Genomic DNA, 21,030 nt, shown 5'->3' on the forward strand with positions numbered 1-21,030 from the left:
GGGCACCTTGAAGTGAAGGGAGAAGATTGGCTCAAGCTTAATAGATGATCGATAAAGTGAGCACTCTGAAGTTTGAGGAGGTGGGGGCTGAAGTATAGGGACATGAGAGTGTATGTGAATGGAGAGTGGCCATGGGCCAAGGGTTGCGGTGCGGGGGGGGCGTTTGTGGTTTTTTGTTTTGAAGATCTGTTCTGCAAGATGTCATTGACACAGTAATGGGGCATTAGTGGAGGATGTACCCTGGACCAGCCACACACAATTCCACCTCCTTGGTTATTCTGTGATGCCTCCTCAGCATTATTGCATTATTGTCGTCTGGAGGGGCACCCCATTGCAGCATAAAGAGATATGGGGTTTCAGCAGGAAGTTAAACATGGAAACAAAGTTGTAGGTCTGTCCTGAAACTTAAAAAACAGTATTGAAACTGAGATTGCATATAACCATCCCAACACCATCATGAGCTGCTGCTTCTTCTTCTTCTGCGATCACTCGTAGCAGAGTAAGATTGTCTTCCATGAACACAGTGAACCATCATGAGCAGCTAGATGGGAGCTGCTGTGACTGCTGAGGAATAAGGAGTGGATGGGATGAAATTATTTTGGTCCTGAGATTTATTTATTCTGATTACTCCTTTTATGTCCCATCTTTTTATCCTCACAGCAACCCTGTGAGGTAGGTTAGGCAGAGAAACAGTGACTGCCCCAAGATCACCCAGTGAGCTTCATGCTTGAGCTGGGATCTGAATCCTGGTCTCCCAAGTGCTAGTACAACACTTGTGAGGTGGCCTTCCTCAGTAACAAACAATGAAGTAATATATATTTTGTCACTGTTGATGTTTTAAAGATCTGAAGTAGCACAGTCCAACTTCCTCTTGACTTGGGAAGGCATCTCCAGCGTTGGGCTTCCCTGTTTGACCAGCCATGATTCACAGCCTCTTCCTGATCAACTCTTCTGGGGACATCTTCCTTGAGAAACACTGGAAAAGTGTGGTTAGCCGCTCGGTTTGTGACTACTTCTTTGAGGCACAAGAAAGAGCCTCAGAGGCAGAAAATGTGCCCCCCGTGATCCCCACCCCTCACCACTATCTCTTGAGTGTTTATCGGCACAAGATCTTCTTTGTGGCAGTGATCCAGACAGAGGTACCCCCGCTTTTTGTCATTGAATTTCTTCATCGAGTTGTGGATACTTTTCAGGTAAGTAAAATGGCATGAGGACTAGAAACTGGTGCAGGATTCTGTGTTTTGTCACAGGACACCTTACGATCAGGAACATACGAAGCTGCCTTATGCAGAGTCAGGCCACTGCTCTATCTAGTTTTGCATGGTCTACACTGGGGGGGGGGGGCTCAAAACCCTCCAGATGGTGGACTATTCGTTTGTCTGTCTGTCTGTCTGTTTGTTTGATAGGCTGGACTATTTATTTGTTAAGCTTTCAGACTGCTTTTCAGGAAATGTTTGCAACTCATGCAATCACTAGACATTGGGCATGGTGGCTGGGGAGGATGGAAGTTGGAGTCCATCTTCGGGCTCTTGGCCACACAGACTCCTAGACCCCCATTTAAAAGGCCACCTCAGAGATGCTCCAGTTCTCTTTCTTAATTTTTTACCCTTCCTTACAGAAAAAAATGGCTTTCGTCTCCTTTCTTACTTTGGGCATGCTCAGATTGCACACCCACCACAATTTTCTAACTACCTGCCAGCACATGAGAAACAGTGATGGAATCTGAGTTGTAATCTGATGAGCTGAGCATCAGGGATGCTTCTCTGCACTCCTTCATTATTTATGGGCCTCATTTTCTCCAGTTACTGCTGTAGCTTCCTGGTGGCTGTAAGAAAAGGGCCGGGGAAGACGGGGAGGGAGAACCCACCCTCCCAAATTTCGGAAGCTCCAACCCAACTTGGGTCACAATGCAGGGTGATGTTCTCCACATTGAAATGAACAGGGCCAGATGCTTCCTAACGTCTAATGGCTTTATACTGCAATTCTTCCAAATAACTTGTGGTGACAAACAGGGGTCTCTCCCCCCTGCCCTGTCCCCGCCCCCCACCACACAAATATTCCCACTTTATCCCCACAAGACCCCTATGGAAGAGGTTAGGTCAGTAAATAGTCACTGGCTCCAAGGGTGCCGAGTGAGCCTCATGGCTGGGGGACATTTAAACGCTTGTCTCCTTGGCCCTATTCCAGCATTCTCGCCACTATTACAGAGTGCTCTGGTTCACTTCCAGGTGGACCAGCATTGCTCCTCAGTTATTTTACTTTACTGTGTTTTGTTTTGTTTTTTAAAAAATACTAAAATGCTTTTTATAAATCTCAGAGTGGTTCACAGTATACATAAAATCAATAAATAACACCAATTAAAACATTGACAAGCCATATACTTTTCAACAGCAGCAGCAGCGACCAAGAGAGCAAAATTCCGCCTGAATCCCAGTTGCTGGAAACCACAGTGGGTGTGACTGCTCTTGTGCTCGAGTGCTGCTTCCAGGTTTCCCACAGACCTCTGGTTGGCCACAGGTTGTTGGACTAGATGGGTCATTGGCCTGATCCAGCAGGTTCTTAAAATGTTCTTAAAGGAGTTCTATACCAGCAGTCAAGGAACACCAGAAAGGTCTTCAGTTGTCTGCAAAAGGCCTCCATTGTCTATAATCACCTGGTCTCTATAGGGAGCTTGTTGCGCAAAATGGGCTCCACAATGGAAAAGGCCCTCCTTTGAACCCATGCCAAATGGACTTTGGTATGGGTAGCAGTGCCCCCCCCCCATCGCAGTCACCTGCATGGACCGTGGATGGAAAAGGCTGAGCTAACCTGGTCCCAAGCTGTCCCATTCATTCCTTGTGATCTTGTGCAAGAGAACATCTCCCTGGGTTGTATCCCGTGGGCCAGGACTCCCCCTCTCTCACTCTGCTGCTTCCAGTGATACCTCAAAACTCCTGCTTCCTCCCCTTACTACACAGGGAAACCACCTCTGGCGTTTCTTTTCATGGGGAATAAGCGGAGCTCTCCCTCTTTGGCCTGTTTCAGCAGACACTCTGAGGAGGCTTGTTTACCTTGTTTCCACACACAGGATTATTTTGGAGTCTGCTCTGAGATTGTCATCAAGGACAATGTCGTGGTGGTCTATGAGGTGCTGGAGGAGATGCTGGACAATGGATTCCCATTGGCTACTGAGTCCAACATTTTGAAGGAGCTGATCAAGCCCCCGACCATCCTACGGACAGTAGTCAACACCATTACAGGTCTGTGATTTTGTGTCTGTGTGTGTGTGTGTGTGTGTGTGTGTGTGTGTGGTCTCCATATAACCTATTTATTGAGCGTTCACCCTGATTTGTTCGCAGCGAGATTGGATGGCGTTAACGGATGAGCACGCATTCTCATTTGTTGGTGGGGTGGTTAGATGGTGATGCAGCGCAGCGAGAGTTATCTCACACTTTCCACTGGATTTTCCCATCCCTGGTAGCGGGCGAGGGCTGAGCCTTAACAGGTGAACTAGTGGAGAACTGGTGTAAGAGCTTTAAAGTAAAAATGTTTCACAGCTGCATTTTGCAACTGGAAGTTTGTCTCCACTGAGACAAGTAGGATCTGCTTGCAAGTAAAATTTATGCAGGGTTGCACCTGTTGATGAGAGATGCATCAGACTCTGGGGGTGTTCATAACTTCCTGAAGAATCTTCACTGCATGTGCTAGATGGATCCCATGACTGACTGTTTTCACTGTGGAAGTGTATGTGGCATTGTGGACCTCCTCTTGACAAAGAGCACAGCCAGGTTTATCCTCCTGAACAGCTGGAATGAATGGAAGAGGCAGCTCTTTCAGCTCAGTTCAGATGATGTCATGAAGACTGTCATGAACAAGTTTGACAACCGAATGGTTCTGAGACACTATTCTGCATGTAGACAGCCTTTTCCCTGCAACTGACCCATATTCAGTTCAACAACTGTTCTCCATATTTGGGTTTGCCCGCTTTTCACTTCTAATTTCTGTCAATGTGTTTTCTCACACTGCGTACAGGTCAGTGAGCTGATTGTCTGCACTGACGGCAGGGAACCTATGGCTCTCTAGATATCATTGGGTTCCAACTCTTACCAGCCTCAGCTCACATGGCCTGTGGTCAGGGATGAGGAGATTTGGAGCCTTAACAACATCTAGAGGGTTTCCCATTCCTGGTTTGCATGCAGATTGTATGCCTGTAAAAGCATATTGTTGTACGTGACCTTGGTTTTTTGGTTATTATTTACTGTAAAAGCCCCCACAGCTCCTACCTTCAAATAGTCTCATTTGGTCATCAGTGGCTGTGTTTGGATGATCAAATCTTGGCTTAATAGGCCAAGTTATGAGCCAGCATTGTTCCTCCACATGCAGCTGCTTTGCTCCTCCCTTCATATGATGGGGAAATGAGCCAGGAAGCTGCAGTTTAAAAATAGCTTCTTATTATGTACCAACCAGGAAACTATGATTAATGACTTCTCAGCAAGCCAGAATATGGAGACACAGCTTAAAGTTGGTTGGCTTGGAAGCAGTTAACCATAGTTTGTTGGTTTGAATGTAAGTAGAAGCTATGGTTAACTGTTGCACGTACCCATTGTCTCCAACTGTAGCTTTGGGAACCTAAACAAAGCTTACCTGAAAAAGCAACTTCTCCCATTCATCCTAGATCTCTGTGAGGATGAAGGCAGCCAAGAGGTTATGCTTCAGTTTGATAATAATGTTCTCAGGGCTAACGGTGATGGGATCTGTCTTGCCAATGTGGAGATTTTGTTTTTATTTATTTTTATTTATAACTTGTTCTGAACCACAAACTAACAGTCAGAATCCCAGCAGGGATCTTGCCCTCCCATGTTCCCACACTGTAAGATTTATACACAGTTTCAGTGAGCTTAAGACAATGTTCATGCATACGACTTCTCCTACTGTACCAAAACATCCCTCCAGAAGGTGTCCCTGGAGGGCGAATGCCTGACAGACATGCAGGAACATATGCAAAGAAGATTTTTCCAGAAGACACAAATACCCCCAGGTTTGGTGCGTTCCTTGCCATAAAAATGTTAGGAAATTTATGTGTGAGTAGCTCTCATTAACCTCAGTGAGACTTAGCTGCTCCCTTTGGGCTGTGGGAAATTTTGCTGCAAGAGTTGCAAACTTCCATATACATACAGCTTCTGCCCTATGAATCTGGTATGCAGAAGAAAAATATTTTGGCTCTTCCTGGTGGGAACTCCTTGCACTAAATGCAATCTGAAAATACTGCTGTTTCTGAGGGATATAGCAGTGTTTTGCTGTGGTATAAGGGTATGAGAAATTAGGAAATGGGTTTAGCTGTCCACTTGTCTACTGCCATCTCTCTTAACCTTTTCAGGAAGCACCAATGTGGGAGAGCAGCTCCCCACAGGACAGCTGTCTGTTGTTCCTTGGCGAAGAACCGGTGTGAAGTATACCAACAACGAGGCCTATTTTGATGTGATTGAGGAGATAGATGCCATCATTGAGAAATCAGGTACACAGAGCTATATTCGCTAGGCAGCAGTGTCCTTGCCTCAATGAACAGAAGCAGCAGCATTTTGGGCCAAAGGAAGACGCATTTCAATGCATTCCCTTCCTCTTGTTCATTTCATTTCTCTCATCAGTGATGGTGTTTGCATGCTTCTTTTCAGACGTAACGTACAAAGTGATTTGCCATTTTGAAAAGTCTCAACTACGATTAGCCATAATCAGTGTCCAAAGTGATTTCCCCAGGGTTTCCTGGCCTCCTTTGTGACCCACTTGGCTTTTATTTCCCATGGCAGGTTCCACGATTACGGCTGAAATCCAAGGGGTGATTGATGCTTGCGTGAAATTAACTGGGATGCCAGACCTTACCCTCTCCTTTATGGTAAAGTTTGAGAGGAAGGACCTCTTGCTTGCTTTTTTCATGCTCTGAGTAGACCTACTGGAATTAAGGATCATCACAAGCTTATGGAACCCTCCATATGTCCTTTCTGTTGTGCGTTCATGATTATTTGCACTCATGGTGTTGATGGGGCAGGTATATGCAATCCCACTTGCTATACTGCTTGTGCCTGCAAAACCTTCGGGGCAGACACCCTGCTTCATCTCCAATCCATGCATGTCTTGTAACTTTCTGCTGAAATATTGTAATTTTTTTATACTGTAAATATTCTGTTTGTTTTTTGTCCTTCTTTTATTGCGCTATAGTGCAATAATGGCCCACCAGGCAGCAATGATCTGGTCGCGTTGGGCAAACATTGCAGAACAAATGAAGTGGAATGACGTGGGTGGGTGGTCCATTAATCTCTGTGGTTCCAGTTTTATTGGATACAACTCTGTGCTGCTCTTCCGTATAAACATTTCGGGGTGGCATGTGTAATATAGTAGAACAGTTGGTGTTTAAAGACATTCACATGCCAGATAGTAAAAAAGCAGGAGGAGCCAAGCAGGAAAATGGCTGCATACTGGGATGCTTGGGCAAATTTTAAAATTATTTGCCTGGCAACAGTACAGCATCAGAGTCAGCAGCAGGCAAGCGCCCCTAGAGAAGGCATTCCATATCTGGCTATATGGAGCCTCACAACAGAGAGATACCTTTTTCCTGCTCTCTCCATGCCTTGCTTCAGATGTCAGGGAAGCCTGGAAGATGACCTCTGATGACCATCAAGCCCAAGGGGGCTTTTGTGGTCCTTCATCACTTGATGAGTGTTGAGGTCCAGGCATTCAAGTGGGGCTTGTCATGCAGACCCACCAAGGTTCCCTGGGGGAAGATGCCAGAGGAACTGATGGTGTGGGTGGAAGGAGGGTTTAGACTAGGGGTGGGGCACACTTTTTCAGCTGAAGGGCCATATTTCCTTCTTGGCAACCCCCTGGGGGCCACCTGACAGTGGTGCATGGAGACAGAGGCAAAAGCAAGCAGAGCAGCAAACCTTCCTCGCTTCCATCCAGACAAGCAAGAGCCACTATCAGAGTTCAAGGGCACCTATCCAAGCGAAAGCACCCAAGGAGGGTGCAATGCATGGCTGGGGAGGGTGTGTGACCTGGGGAGAGTCCCAATGGCCCATCCCTCAATTTGACCCCTGAAATGGGTATTGGGAATACATCTGTGGGGAAGAGAAGGCAGCAGAAGTGACAACCCACTGACTTCAGGAGAGAGAACAGTCTGGTTAGAAATCTCTGCTGTCTTTATCTTGCTTGCATTAGAATCCCAGGTTGCTGGACGACGTCAGCTTCCACCCATGCGTGCGTTTCAAGCGTTGGGAATCGGAACGAATCCTCTCCTTCATTCCTCCAGATGGGAACTTCCGTCTGCTGTCATATCATGTCAGCGCTCAGAAGTAAGCAATCATTGACTCCCAAAGTCTAAGATCTTTCCCTAAACACTTGGTTTGAAAAGGAATCCCTCATGGTGACCTTCTGCCTCTCGCCCCACCCAGGGGAACTGCCACCCTCTTATTGGCTCCATTCCCTTTTTTATTTTATTTTTATTTCTCTTATCTTCATTGTGCCCCCTTCATCATCAAGTCCCAGGGCGGGTTGTTGTTGTTGTTGTTGTTCAGTCGTTCAGTCGTGTCCGACTCTTCGTGACCCCATGGACCAGAGCACGCCAGGCACGCCAGGGCGGGTTACAACAATTTAAAATTCTGAATTAAAAACAGTTAAAACATACTACATTCACAAGAATACGGTAGGTCCTGAAAACACACATCTCAGGCATCAAAGGGTAAAGAGGTATGTCTCCAGCATTCACCAAAAGCTGCGTAGCAAAGAAGCCAGACATGGCTGTCTGGGGAGGGAATTCCATAACTGGGGGGCCACCACAGAGAATGCTCTCTTCTGGGCCACATACTCACTGAATTTCTGAGGGAAGTGGATCTACCAAGAGGCCCACTTTGCTGGTCTTACTGCCCGGGACAGTCTGTAAGGAAGGAGGCAAGGTTTTATTTATATATATATATATATATATATACACACACACACACACACACACACACACACACACACTTGAGGCCTGAGTCATTTAGGGTTTTAAACATGAACATTAGCACCTTGAATTGGGCGCAGAAACAAATCAGCAACTGAGGGGCATGAAGTCAACCTTGGCTTAGAAGGTGCCAAATGGAACCTGCAACGAAATGTTACAGCATGGTGTCTTGCTGTTCAGGATACTCTGCTTTGTTCCTCGTCCCCAGCAGTCAGTCAGTATTCAGTGGTCGCTGCATACACTCAGTCCCGGGGGTTTCTGTTTTTGCTCCATAAGCAGTGACATCCCTGAATGCCGAAAATAGAGGGAGTGATGGAAGGGGATATTGCAGACCCTTTGCTAAAACTGAGCACAGGAAGAGCAGGATTAAGACAAAGGAGCAGCTCTTCCTGAACGTCCTGGATCAGGGCAGGAAGACTAGATGCTAGGGGTGTGCACAGATGGACCCCACCTCCCTCCCTCCCCACCTCCCTTCAGGAGTGCAATTTAGACTGGCTCTTGAAAAAGCAATATGACAAACCTAATCTGCTCTATATTAGAGCTGAAACAAAACCTTGCACAAACTAAGAATGTTGGCATTGCCATTCAGTGTTGAGAGATGCTTTTAGGGTGTAACAGTACTCATGAATTTTAAGGTGATGATGCTTAGGGACTGACTGACTAAAATCCATATATCTGACAGTAGTAGTTGTCATTGGGAATGCTGACAATGTAGATTCACAGTTTTGCAAGCCAAATTTAAAAAGGAAAAAAGCACTTGGGAGCCGCTGTCCCTCCCGCAAATTTGTTTCAGATCTACAGTGCATCTTTGGCTGCACAAAAATGCTCATCCTCCACAAGGCATTCCCAAATGATGCACCTGGAACACATTGTGCAAAGGAAGTCTGCAGGCAACTCCGTTTGCACAGGGGTTGTGTTCTGGGTCATTGCATGCTTGTGTGAAATTGTGTATAATCAGAGCACCCACTGAAGAAGCCTGCAAACACCTCATTCTGCCCCTGCCCCTTTTTGTGACTTTTTGGGTAACATCAAAGTTTAGCACAGTGCACGCATGTGCGGTCCAGCACATATTGGATGCGCCTAAAACAGTCACTGCCTGTATATATTTTTGGCAAAGATTAGAAGTCACAGGCTATAGAGAATCACAAATAAATAGCCTTGGGTACAGAGGCCAGAGAGAACTAACCACAGGTGTGTGTGGGGGGGGGGGTAAAATCCAAGGAGCGGCCTGAGGATATTGAAATCCCACTCCTCAGACCACTAGAAGTCCTGCTCAACAGTCCCTTCTGGCTTCTTGCATATTACTGCCAATGCATTCGGAATTACCATGGAAAACCCGAGGAAGATATTCTTTCAGGCGTTCCTCTGCAGTCATAAGAACTAGAAACATTTAAAATATAATAGATATCATTGTGCAAGGAAGATATCAGAGCCTACTCCAGAAGGATTCTCCCCTCCCTGCCCTGCTCCTCACAGACACCAGCCAGCCCCAACTATCCTCCGGGAAGGATCATCGCATGTGACTGCTTAACATTAGCCTGCTACACAGGACCGGGTAGATTAGGGCAGCTTTCTCCAACCTGGTGCCCTGCTCCAGATGCTTTTAATTGCAATTCCCATCATCGCTGGCCAGCACAGTGGGCGGGGGGGAGGTGGCGGTTTGGACCACAGCACTGAAACGTGGCTACCCTACTAGCTAGGCCTGATGAGAGTTGTTTTCCAAAACATATGGAGCAGGACATCAGGTTGGAGGGAGCTGGTTTATACTGCTGCTGCAATGGTGTCTCCTCTGTTCCAGCTTGGTGTCCATCCCTGTTTATGTGAAGCACAACATCAGTTTCCGGGACAGCAACTCATTGGGCCGCTTTGAGATCACAGTGGGTCCCAAGCAGACGATGGGGAAGACCGTGGAGGGGGTGATGGTCACCAGCCAAATGCCAAAAGGCGTCTTAAACATGACCCTCACACCTTCGCAGGGGACGCACACGTTTGATCCTGTCACAAAGGTGAGAAGGGGGCTGGGAATGGAGCAGCAAAGTCTGGTTCTTGAACAATTTCTCTCGTCTTCCAGGAAGAGAGGAGATGTGAACCCCTTGACCCATTTAGATGTTTTTCAACATCTTTTCAAAGTCAGGCAATTAGAATGGCACAATTTCTGCATGCAGTTCTCCTGCCAAGTAATGTGTACAGAAATGTATACTAATCTGTGCATAAAAACACGTGTATTAGTGAAAACAACATACAATAATGCATTATATCACAGGAAAGTGCTTGTGAAATTGTGTATATTACTAAAAATAGTATACCAAAATGTGTTTACTAGCACTAAAATGCTGGTGAATTTTCAGGAGGATTAAAAAATAATAATCCACAAGTTGCCGCAGAAATTTGGAGTACAGATATTATGACTGAAAAAATGAAAACCTGAGATCCATTCCTACTTACCACACAATGTTCTTCCTTCTTTGGTGATCACTCGTAACCGAGTAAGATTGTTTTCCATAAACGAGAGCCAGTGTGGTGTAGTGGTTAAGAGCGGCAGACTCATAATCTGGGGAACCGGGTTCGCGTCTCCGCTCCTCCACATGCAGCTGCTGGGTGACCTTGGGCTAGTCACACTTCTCTGAAGTCTCTCAGCCCCACTCACCTCACAGAGTGTTTGTTGTGGGGGAGGAAGGGAAAGGAGAATGTGAGCCGCTTTGAGACTCCTTCGGGTAGTGAAAAGCGGGATATCAAATCCAAAACTCTTCCAAACACGGTTTTAGTGATGAGTCCGTAAGTGACTGTGGAGGCCAATTCTGGATGCACATGTCCTTCCACATTGGGGACATTGGTTTCCAGGAGGGAGTTGATCATGGTGCGGATTTGCCAAGCGTGCCTTCCTCTTAGCATGTTTCTCCCTTGCATCCTGAGTTTGAGCGTCTTCAAAACTCAAAGACAGGCCACACAATGTGCATATGCACTGATATGTTAAAACCAAGTTAAAAACAATTTGCAGTCGCTTAGGCAGTCAAAGTGAGTCGAGTGGAACTGGAGATGGCAGCACTAGGAATCACCAGTTTGCTTTAACAGAGGAAAGGTCTTGGTCAGCCCACTAGAGGTGTCCAGTGAGCAAAGAGTTCCCCAGGGAGGGCACCACTGCTTAGAAGCCCCTGTTCTTACTGTTTCCTCCCTTTGCCCTGCCCACCCTCTGATTCCAAAGGCAGCGTCACCCTGGGAAGGGTGTCTTGGATGATTAACTAAAGCTTCCTAACAAAATAAAAACATTCCTTCAGTAGCACCTTAGAGACCAACTAAGTTTGTTATTGGTATGAGCTTTTGTGTGCATGCACACTTCTTCAGGTGCTACTAGAAGGAATTTTTTTATTTTGTTCAGACTATGGCAGACCAGCACAGGTACGTACCTGTAACTAAAGCTTCCTATCCACACTTACGCCCCTTGAATAGAACAAGAACTTGCTTCTGAATAAGCACACAAGAGGGTTGAGATGTAAATTCAAATTAACGCACAGCGCATTAGCTGCAGATTGGTCTGTACATCTGAGGTCAAGGCAGAGGCATATTCTGATACCCTTCCTTCTGTGTGTCAGCACTGCAAGTCCTACATTTTCCAGGCCTCAAACCTTTATTTTATTTATTCATTTATTACCTTTATATCACAACTTCCCTCCAAGGAACTCAAGGTGATACACTTTTGTTCTCCTCCCCGTTTTATCTTCACAACAACCCTGTGAGGTAGGCTGGGCTGAGAGTGAGCGACTGTCCCCAGGTCACCCGGTGACTTTCATGGCTGAGTGGGATTTGAACCCTGGTCTCTCCCAGGTCCTAGTCCGACCCTCTAGCCATGACATCCCACTGGCTTTCACCCTTACTCTGGCTTACTGAGGTTTCCTGTCGTCTTCTGTTTCCCCTGCGAAGCTGCTGTCTTGGGACGTGGGGAAGATCAACCCCCAAAAGCTGCCCAATCTGAAGGGGACCATGAGCCTCCAGGCAGGAGCCTCCAAGCCTGACGAGAACCCCACCATCAACCTGCAGTTCAGAATCCAGCAGCTGGCCATTTCCGGTACGTGGGCCGAGAGTTCAGGGAGACTTATGCACTTCCTCTTGAAACATTTCTCTCTCAGTTGATCCAATTAGGATAAAGCAAAGCAGACGACAGCACAGGGGGGTGGGCCTGCAAGGCAATTTAACAGCCTGTTGCTGACACAAAAGCCGCCCTTATTCTATCTTAATGGTTGCTTTGAGCCACCTTGAAAAGCTCCCACTCTGTTGGGCCAATAGGTGGGGGGATCAGTGTTTTGAATGCCCAGTGTCCCCTTTGCCAGTTTCTTAAAAGAGACACCTGACCAAAGCAGGTAGGTCTTTCTAGGCCAAACATTCTCTATCCTTGAGAATCCCCTTTCTCCTGTCATGCCCTATCAGTCTGGTGCCTGGAAGAGCTCATGCATCCTGGCCAGTCAGCTGGCTCAGCAGCACAGAGTGTGCCCAGTGAGTGACTTGCTACGAGAAGATTGGCCTCTTCAGCCTCTGCCTTCCGTCCTGCCTCTTCTGGCTCCACTTCCTTTGGGGAACCAGTGTCCTTAAAGGGGCAGCCTCTGGCCTGAAGATGGCCACTTCTCCTAGGCTCTCTGGCCTCCTGCCTGCTGTGGTCCCTGGCCTGTTGGACTGGTTAGGTCGTTTAGGAGGGGCAGGCACTTGGTTCCTCGAGCTCAGCAGAAGGCACTGGTGAGTGTCTTCGCTCTGGTTCTCTGACCCCTGGTGCTGTGGGAGCTGGGGCTCGGAGATCCCCTTACTGCCAGTGCCAAGCTTGGAGCCAGGAACCTGATCTGGCTCCTTAACTGATGGCTGTAGTCTCTGACTTGGTATCCTGGTTGTTGCTGGAGTCTATTCTGGGGCACTTAGCCACTCGCCTAACATTTATTTGTTTATTCAACTTGTTAGTGGCATTATCCTGCCCAAGGCAACCCAAAGCAACTTAACAACCCACTCACCCACCCCACAAAGATATACTAAAACCATGGGGAGGGGATACATTAAAAACATCCCACCCCCTTCTAAAAAGCCACAGATAGTTAAAGGCCAAAGTCCTGGTTATAGAGCAATTTTTTTATTTTTTTTTGCCTGGTGCCTAAAGACAGGGATGTACGAAGCAGTAATCTTACTGCTACAGGAGGATATGTGAAAGAAACTATATGGCTCAGTGGACTGCAGCAGACGATTAGTCCCCCCCCCCTTTGCTCCTTCCCATCTCTAGCATAATAGGTTTCATGCAGATTAAGCAGTTATATGCATATGTGCTTAACAGTCACAACATCCTAAGGGGCTAAGAGGAGCCCACTGGATCAGGCCACACTCTGATCTCCTGGTGCACAAGCCAGCCCTGAGCGCAAGAGCACTCTCCTCACCTGTGGTTCCCAGAAATGGGCACTCGGGTCTTCTGCCTCCATCAGAACAGAGCCACCATGTCTGGTCTTCCCCAGTTGCTCTCCCCCAACCTCTCTCCTTCCCTTTTCCACCCTCCTAGGTTTGAAAGTGAATCGCCTGGACATGTACGGAGAGAAATACAAGCCTTTCAAAGGGATCAAATACATGACCAAAGCTGGGAAGTTCCAAGTGCGAACCTAACGGTGGCCCTGCCCACAAGAAGGCTTGCGTGTGCCCTGACTTTCAGCCTGACTCTGTCCCATCTTCCAGAGCTGCTCCTTGCTATGGCCCACCTGGAGTAGGTCAAGGCAGGTATCTCTTCCCACCCCCGCCAGCTGGGCAAACCTAGCATTACACCTGGATCTTAAATTGTGAAGCTCTTGGGTGGGATTGAAGAGCAAACGGGAAACTGTGAACCATCTTCCCGGCTTACCAGCAAATGTTTCTGCTCATGAACTCCCTGCCCCCTTCTCCCTATATTTTGGCTGGCATTTGCTTAGTTATTTGCTGGCTGGAGTTCCAGTAGCATCTGAAGACAGGAGGAGGAGACGTCTCTAGAGGTTGAGGGATTCAATCCTGAACACTCCTCCTCTTTTGCACCTGGGACTCTTCTTGTTTGTTTCAAAGACTGCCTAGGGAAGAACTCCCCACCCCATAAATCCTTGACAAAGAGCTGGCTGAATAGGACTGGACAGGGGGACAGGACGCTCTCCTCATTTCCTCCTGTTCCGTTTTAAATGTATTGGTTGGGGAAGAGGTTGGAAAGAGCTAATAGTCCTGTGGGGGCCTGAAGGGCGCGTGGAAGAGGCACTGGAGCTCCTTGCAGATCTGCCAAGGGCCAGGCCAACACTCATCTGTCTCGAATGGCTTTCTGCAGATTTCTTGGTCATGCTTTGAAAACCACAAAGTCTGTTTGTCCAGAGATAGCAGTGGGACACAAAATGCAACTGTGTTCAGGGCTGCTGCTGTTATACCATCTTTGGCTATCCAAAAAATCCCCATTATTTTCTTTGCTGAAGGGTTGTGGTGGGAGGGAAGGCTGTGTCCCAGGTGTCCTTTGCCTTGCTAAGGCAGCCCCTTCACCAACCTGGTTGACCTCCGGGTGTTTTGGACCACCCTGGGGCTGATGAGAGTTGTAGTCCCAAACATCTGGAGGGCACCAAGACAGTGAAGGCTGGATTCAGGGAGTGGAGTGGTGGCCAGAGCCTGGGGCTTTTGGGGGGGGGTTGCTTTTGCTGCTGGATTGTGGCTCCTCTTCCTGCATGCACTGGTGTGTTGCTCGCCTGGCTGTCCTCTCTCTTACGCATATCGCTCCTGTACAAGTAGATTGTAGTTGTGTGCATACCAGTCAGAGCTTACATCAGTTTGCACGCTTGTTTGTTTTATAAAATGTGGCAAAGCCAGGTTGTCTCCTTTTTGACACAGCAAACCATCTTTCGAATGTCCCCATTGTTGAGAACTCTAAAAGCACAGCATGCAGCTGTGAGCCACATGGGGAGAATCCACAAGGCTGGTTAGTTACTGTGCCAAAACAATCCTTGCGCGCTGGACTTCATGATTCAAGTGCCCATTTTTATTTTTATTTTAAATAAAAATGGCAGTGTACCTTGGATTGCTTTTTCAGGACTGGTGGGTCCTGAAAAAAGATCTCAGAAGACCCTTTCGCCCGTCAGATCCCTGCCACTCTCTGAGTGCAAAGAAGAATGAGGTGCGTCCCCTTGTAGTGGTGGAGGTTTTCTCTTAAAGGAAATTCCTCCACCCTCAATGATCACCTTCCTACAGTAAGACCCTGTATGTAATCACCAGCCCATTGAATTGCAGCCACTAGCAGATTGTATGGTGATTCCATTTTTAGCAGACTGTTGTAATGTAGTATTCTGTCTGCATGATTCTGCACCAGCTGTCATTTCCAAACACTTTTGAATAATAATTCCATGTGTTGATCTGATCCAAATGGGACTTAAAGTCACTGGCCAGATTTGCTTTCTCCAGGGAGGGGTGCAGCTGACACACCTGCTGAAACTGGGCCAAAGCACTCCTGGCCACCTGAAGATCTGGAAGCAGCTCCAGATCTGAGAGCAGCTACAAAACTTGAATTGGGTCCTTCAGAGGGAGCACAACCCCACCAGGAACAGGTCTGCACTTCTGTTCTTGCCTCAGCATTTCCACAGACCATTGCCTGGCTTAAGCCTCAGCTTGCCATGCCCTCTGTCCTCAGCCCCAAGATTGTGCATCGCTCCTGAAGTTTCTCCTGCACATTAAGAGCGGACATCTGCAAAGAAAAGTCGACATGTCTAGACTTCCAAACACATTAGACTTTCTGTGTGTTCTGGAATCCTGCCTAGATGTGAACATGGGGAGGCTTTCTTTTGCAAATGCCTAATTTGTGGATGTTGTGGAGGAGGCCAGTGTTGGGGTGTGGCTTCGGCAGTGTGTGTCTGCAACCCTGAGTGCAGCCCTTTTCTACCTACAATTTCCACCCCCACATCTACAATCCTTGTGTGAAAGGAACTCCGGTCTCTGATATTTCCATATAAAAGTGCATAGCAGTAGTGAACTATTTAAAAACAACAAAATCTCAATAAAACCAAATGGACTCTGGCATAAAGACAGATCCCCAGCAAGGGTGGGCAGGCTTCAGCTTGTGTGATCTGCTTTGTCGTGTGTTTTATTTATACTGTAGCCTCAAGATCTGTCAACTGGAGCCAAGTACAAAAAACATACACTTAGATGTAAAAGAATTATGAGCCCAGGACTTCGTTTTGAGTCTTGGAACCATGGATGAAGCGGTCAGGGATTACATGAGGTGGAAGGCCTGTTCCTATTTCAGCACTTGGTGCAGGCAAGAAACCAGAGAGCATTCCATGAAGACAACGGAGCAGAGCCTTTCCCTGTTTGCTTCAAAGGACATGTGGACTTGGAGAAGCCTCCCAGGATAATCTTAGAAATGCAGGCAGATTTACGCAGGAGAAAGCAGTCCTTTAGGGTCCTAAAGCGCCGTATATGAGAGGATTAGCAATGGAATTGGATATGCACAGCGGGGCTGAAGCCCACCACAACCATGTGAGTGTGTGTGAAAGTAAAGGAAAGCAATGGCTTAGGTGTGGTTTTGGCACACGGGAGAAGTGCACTCTACTCTTTCTGTGGGAGGAAGAGATGTGCTTGCTTCCCATGCTCAATAGGTGGAGTTGCAACTCCAGGAATGGTGATTCTGTGCCCTTGTATAGTTATTCCCCTTCTTCAAACCAGTGGGCCTTCTCAGGTGGGAGCCAAGAGGAAGGCCTAGTTTGGGTGGGTGGGTGATGTTTGGCACCATTTAAGGACAGGAGAGCAGGAGGTGCACAGATCTGGCCCATCAGGTACGACAAGGAGGAAATCCTTCACCTGAGACCATGCTCTTCTGCAGCTCCTCCCACTGATGGAAACGTCTTGCTTCATTCCAAGGGAGCAGGCGCAGCACTTCTGTATATGTTGTGCCCTACGTTAGCTAATGACAGGGTTGCAGGATGTCACTTTCTGGGAAACAACTTGTGCCCCGACTGAGGGCTTCCCAAGGGGACTTCCCAAGGATGATGGACTAGGCAGGAGCAGCAGAAGCTGCTCTTCTACCGTCAGACCAGCATTCCTTCTAGCCCAGTATTAAGGAAGGGCCAGAGCTCAGTGACAGAGCATCTGCTTTGTGTGCAGAAGGTCCCAGGTTCAATCCCCACCAGGTAGGGGTGAGAACACCCCCTCTCTGAAATGGTTGGAAACTGCTGCCAGTCAGTGCAGACAGTACTGAGTGAGATGGACCAGTGGATTCATTCGTCTACACTGGCTGGCTAGCAGCTCTCCCAGGTTTTCGGGCAGGGTCTCCCAGTCCTTCCTGGAGATGTCAGAAGTTGAATTTGAGACCTCCTGCATGAAAAACATGTGCCCTACATGTTCCTGCCTGCAGATCTCTGGCACTTCTGTCTGATTGAACAGGTGTCTTCTTTGGCTGTTTGGATTTCCCACCTTGAGGCCCTCAAATACCATTTTGCTGGACCTGCTCATAGCCAGCTTCACAAGTTTATAGCTGGCAGGTTGATGGTTAGCACTCCTTCGGAGGCAGTTTGCATCCCTGGTGCCTTCTTGGTAGGGCTCACGGCAGAGTAGGGCTCTTGGGCCCTGGCAATATGTTTTTTGTTTGGAAGTGTCTGCAAGGTAGGTAGTTTTGTGTTTATTTGCACCTGCCAGCATGCCCCAGACAGGGCAAGTATAATTAGCCAAAATGGTTGAAGATAATCCCCCATTTAGGGCCAGATGGTTGAAGAGCGACAGCTCCTACAAGCAGTTGTCCTGCCCCTTGGCTTGCAGCTCTGCTCTCTCAAGTGCTTGTGCCTAACAGGAATGTCTCCTTGAACTGTGATTGTGCCTCTTGGAAGGGTCAAGAGGTGTGTGTAGAAACATCTGACTTTGCATGGCTCAGATATAGCCCCCTGCATAAAACAGAGTCATGTCCATTAAGCTGCTTGCCTGCATCTCTGGCGGTGCCCATCTTTGGCAGGTAGCCCCTGCCAGGTTGCCTATGAGAGAATTGGGCTGGAAAAGATTCCATGCCTCTGCTCTAACAACTCACCGTGCTGATTTTAATGTAAAACACATGCACCCAGCACGTGTGCCAATCCACTTGATGCACTGTTACCCCACTCTTCCAAACCGGTATGTTTACTGGACTTCTGAGGAGGAATTGTGGCAGACTAGGTGTTGACTGCTGACACTCCTGTGAGCAGAGATAATCATATACAGGCTCACTAGCAGCAGATGTGGAAAGGATCAACAGAAGAATCCGCAGAAGTCCAGTGTCCAGATCAAGGGAAGTTATAGTCCCACTCTCTTCTGCCTTGGTCAGGCCACACCTGGAATACTGCGTCCAATTCTGGGCACCACAATTTTAGGATGTTAACAAGCTGGAATGTGTGCAGAGCAAGGTAACCAAGATGATCAAGGGTCTGGAAACCAAGCCTTATGAGGAATGGTTGAAGGAGCTGGGTATGTTTAGCCTGGGAAAGAGGAGACTGAGAGGAGATAGGATAGCCATCTTCAAATATCTCAAGGGCTGTCCCATGGAAGATGGAGCAAGCTTCTTCTGCTCTAGAAGCAATGGCTTCAAGTTACAAGAAAGGAGATTACAACTAAACATCAGGAGACATTTTCTGGCAGTAAGAGCAGTTTGGCAGTGGAACAGACTCCCTGAGGAGTTGGTGGCCTCTACTTCCTGGGAGGTTTTTAAGCAGAGGTTGGATGGTCATCTGTCAGGGATGCTTGAGCTGGGATTCCTGCATTGCAGGGGGTTGGACTGGATGAATCTTCAGGTCCCTTCCAACTCTACAATTCTGTGATTCTATTCTTGCTTTTCTCTCTCTCTTGCTTTCTTTTTAGATTAGCTTGGCTTTTATTGTATTTTATGTGGAAAACATCCAATAAAAATTGATAAAAACTAAAGAACAAACCAGTATGTTTACTCTGGTAGCTTGGGAGCCTTCTGTTGATTTTGATCTCTGAGGGCAAGTTCAGCTCAGAGGCCTGGAATTTGATGTTGCTTCCAAGTTTAATTCCGGGACGACCCAGTTCTGTATCATCATCAGGCCTTCCTGATGAGTTTGCATCCTCTTCATGATACGACTTTGCCTGCTTTCTGCTTTTGACCTTGGAAAGGTGAGGGTTGGGCTGCACTGCCTGCCGGGTGCCGCTGCCGCCGCTGCCACGCTCCCTTCAGTGCTGGTGCCTCCCTCCTGGTGCCCGTTGAAAGCCTGTTTCCAGTTGCTGGATCTGATGGTCTCATGCTGCTCACCTTCAGTCCAATGGGAATATAGGAAGCTGCCTCCTGCCAAGTTGCTCTTTTGAGCTCAGTGTTGCCAATACTGACTGGCAGTGACTCTTCAGGGTTTGGGGCAGGGAAATGTTGAGGACTGAAACCTGTGTTTAAAGTGTGCATTCTACTACCAAAATAAAACTCTTCCCTCACAAAATAAAGTAAGATTCCAGCCCTCATGATTCTGAATAAAGGACTGATTTTAAAAGGAGACAAATCCTTATTCCATTGACCCAGTTGCAAAGTGTGTGCTCTGAGCTATGGCCCTCCGCCAGCAACTTTTGTGAGTGAGCTTCCCTACAAACTGGTGTCCTCCCCACCCAGGTGGCTCAGATCTCACACCCAATTTGTGGTGGTGTTGGTTGACAGCCATCTGTATCAAGAGACCCCTGCATATGCCTTGGCAGGGGTGGGAATCAAACCACTGGAGAATCGCAGCACCTGCTGTGGCTGGTGAGAACAGTAACTTGTGACTGCTGCCTCCTGCCTTGTTTTTGCTGCGTTAGTAGCACCAAAGTGACCACCTCAGGGCACCAGCCTGGGCCATGTGAATGGACGACAAGACCCGCCCGCCTCTCAGCCTCACTGGTGGGGTCCAAAGGAAAGCAGAGCAATACATTTGGCACCAGCTTGGCTGCAGGAGTTGCTGAAAGGAGACACCTCTGGCACTACACAAAATCGACAGCCCCTGCTCCCAGATCTCTATGGCAGAGATGTGGCCCTTCAGGAATTGCTGGATTACAAGTCGCATCACCCCTATTACGGTAGCTATGCTAGGATTGCCATACGTCCGGAATTTCCTGGACATGGCCATGATCCATCCCTTCGAAACAGTGTCTGGTTGGAAATCACTGAAATGTCCAGGAAAACCTGGACGTATGGCAACCCAAGTTGGAAGTGTGGATTTTGGCTAATTTCCTTAAAAGTAGCTCAAAACTTCATAGTTTTTTGAGATTTTGCAAAAGGAGCTCAACAACTTTGGCCAAAAATAAAAAAGCTCAACAAAAATATGGCAACCCTAAGACCTGCTGACTGGGGCTGATGGGAGTTGTAGTTCAACATCACCCAGAAGACCATGGCTTATCTATGCCAGGGACACAGCAGAGGTAGCCAAGCAAGTGCCCTCATTACTGTCGTCATTTGTCCTGTTGGGGCTTCTGGAGAGGGAGAAGTGACCGTCTCATTTCTCTATGAGTCGACAAGCCTCCCACCGAACGCCTTGTTCACTGCGTTGGAGTGAGGCCCTCATTCCTGAAAGGCTAAATCACCAGAAGGCCAAATCAGCCCTGGCTTGAACTTTGGACAGCAGCAGAGCAGAAAGACCTTGTGAAGTTGGGAGGGGGAAAGCCTGGAATTCCCAACCCTGATACCTCAAGTCCTCTTTGAATTCAGTGGGACTTATGCCCAAGTAATTGTGTATGCCATCAGAAATAGTAGTACTGCAATATCCTTTTTGCATGATTTCTGTTTCTTTTCTTCGCCTTTAACTGCCCTGAACCATTTTGCTAGTTTTTCTTTTATCTTACTTGCTACTCTCTTTCTGCTTTCATCTATTTCTGTCATTTCTATATACAAGGACTGTTTTATTCCTGCAGTTGACATTTGGTGTTTGTGCTGTCCTCAGCATCCTGCTAGGCATCACGCAGAAATAAATGAGGGGCACATTCTGACCCCCAGGCTTGCAATCTAATAAACTATGGTATGCAAGAGAAAGGGAATGCAGAGGGGAGGAAGGAAGATCATGAAAAAACAGCAGGACAGAGAGAAAATGCACTTTCAGTAAGTAGCTGTTTAGATCAGA

The 21,030-nt window shown here is 47.6% G+C and overlaps 1 protein-coding gene across 1 annotated transcript; it reads left to right on the forward strand.

Annotated features, from left to right (window-relative positions):
* The first annotated feature begins 843 nt into the window (after positions 1–843).
* AP3M2 (adaptor related protein complex 3 subunit mu 2) lies at positions 844–13,702 on the forward strand. Its single transcript, XM_033158989.1, has 8 exons — positions 844–1,193; positions 3,068–3,239; positions 5,357–5,494; positions 5,784–5,869; positions 7,189–7,322; positions 9,768–9,975; positions 11,888–12,032; positions 13,494–13,702. Exons 1-8 carry the CDS (start codon positions 921–923, stop codon positions 13,592–13,594), a joined length of 1,257 nt encoding a protein of 418 aa, XP_033014880.1. The 5' UTR covers positions 844–920; the 3' UTR covers positions 13,595–13,702.
* Positions 13,703–21,030: the final 7,328 nt, after the last annotated feature.

Source organism: Lacerta agilis, chromosome 8, assembly GCF_009819535.1.
Source record: "Lacerta agilis isolate rLacAgi1 chromosome 8, rLacAgi1.pri, whole genome shotgun sequence".
Taxonomy (NCBI): domain Eukaryota; kingdom Metazoa; phylum Chordata; class Lepidosauria; order Squamata; family Lacertidae; genus Lacerta; species Lacerta agilis.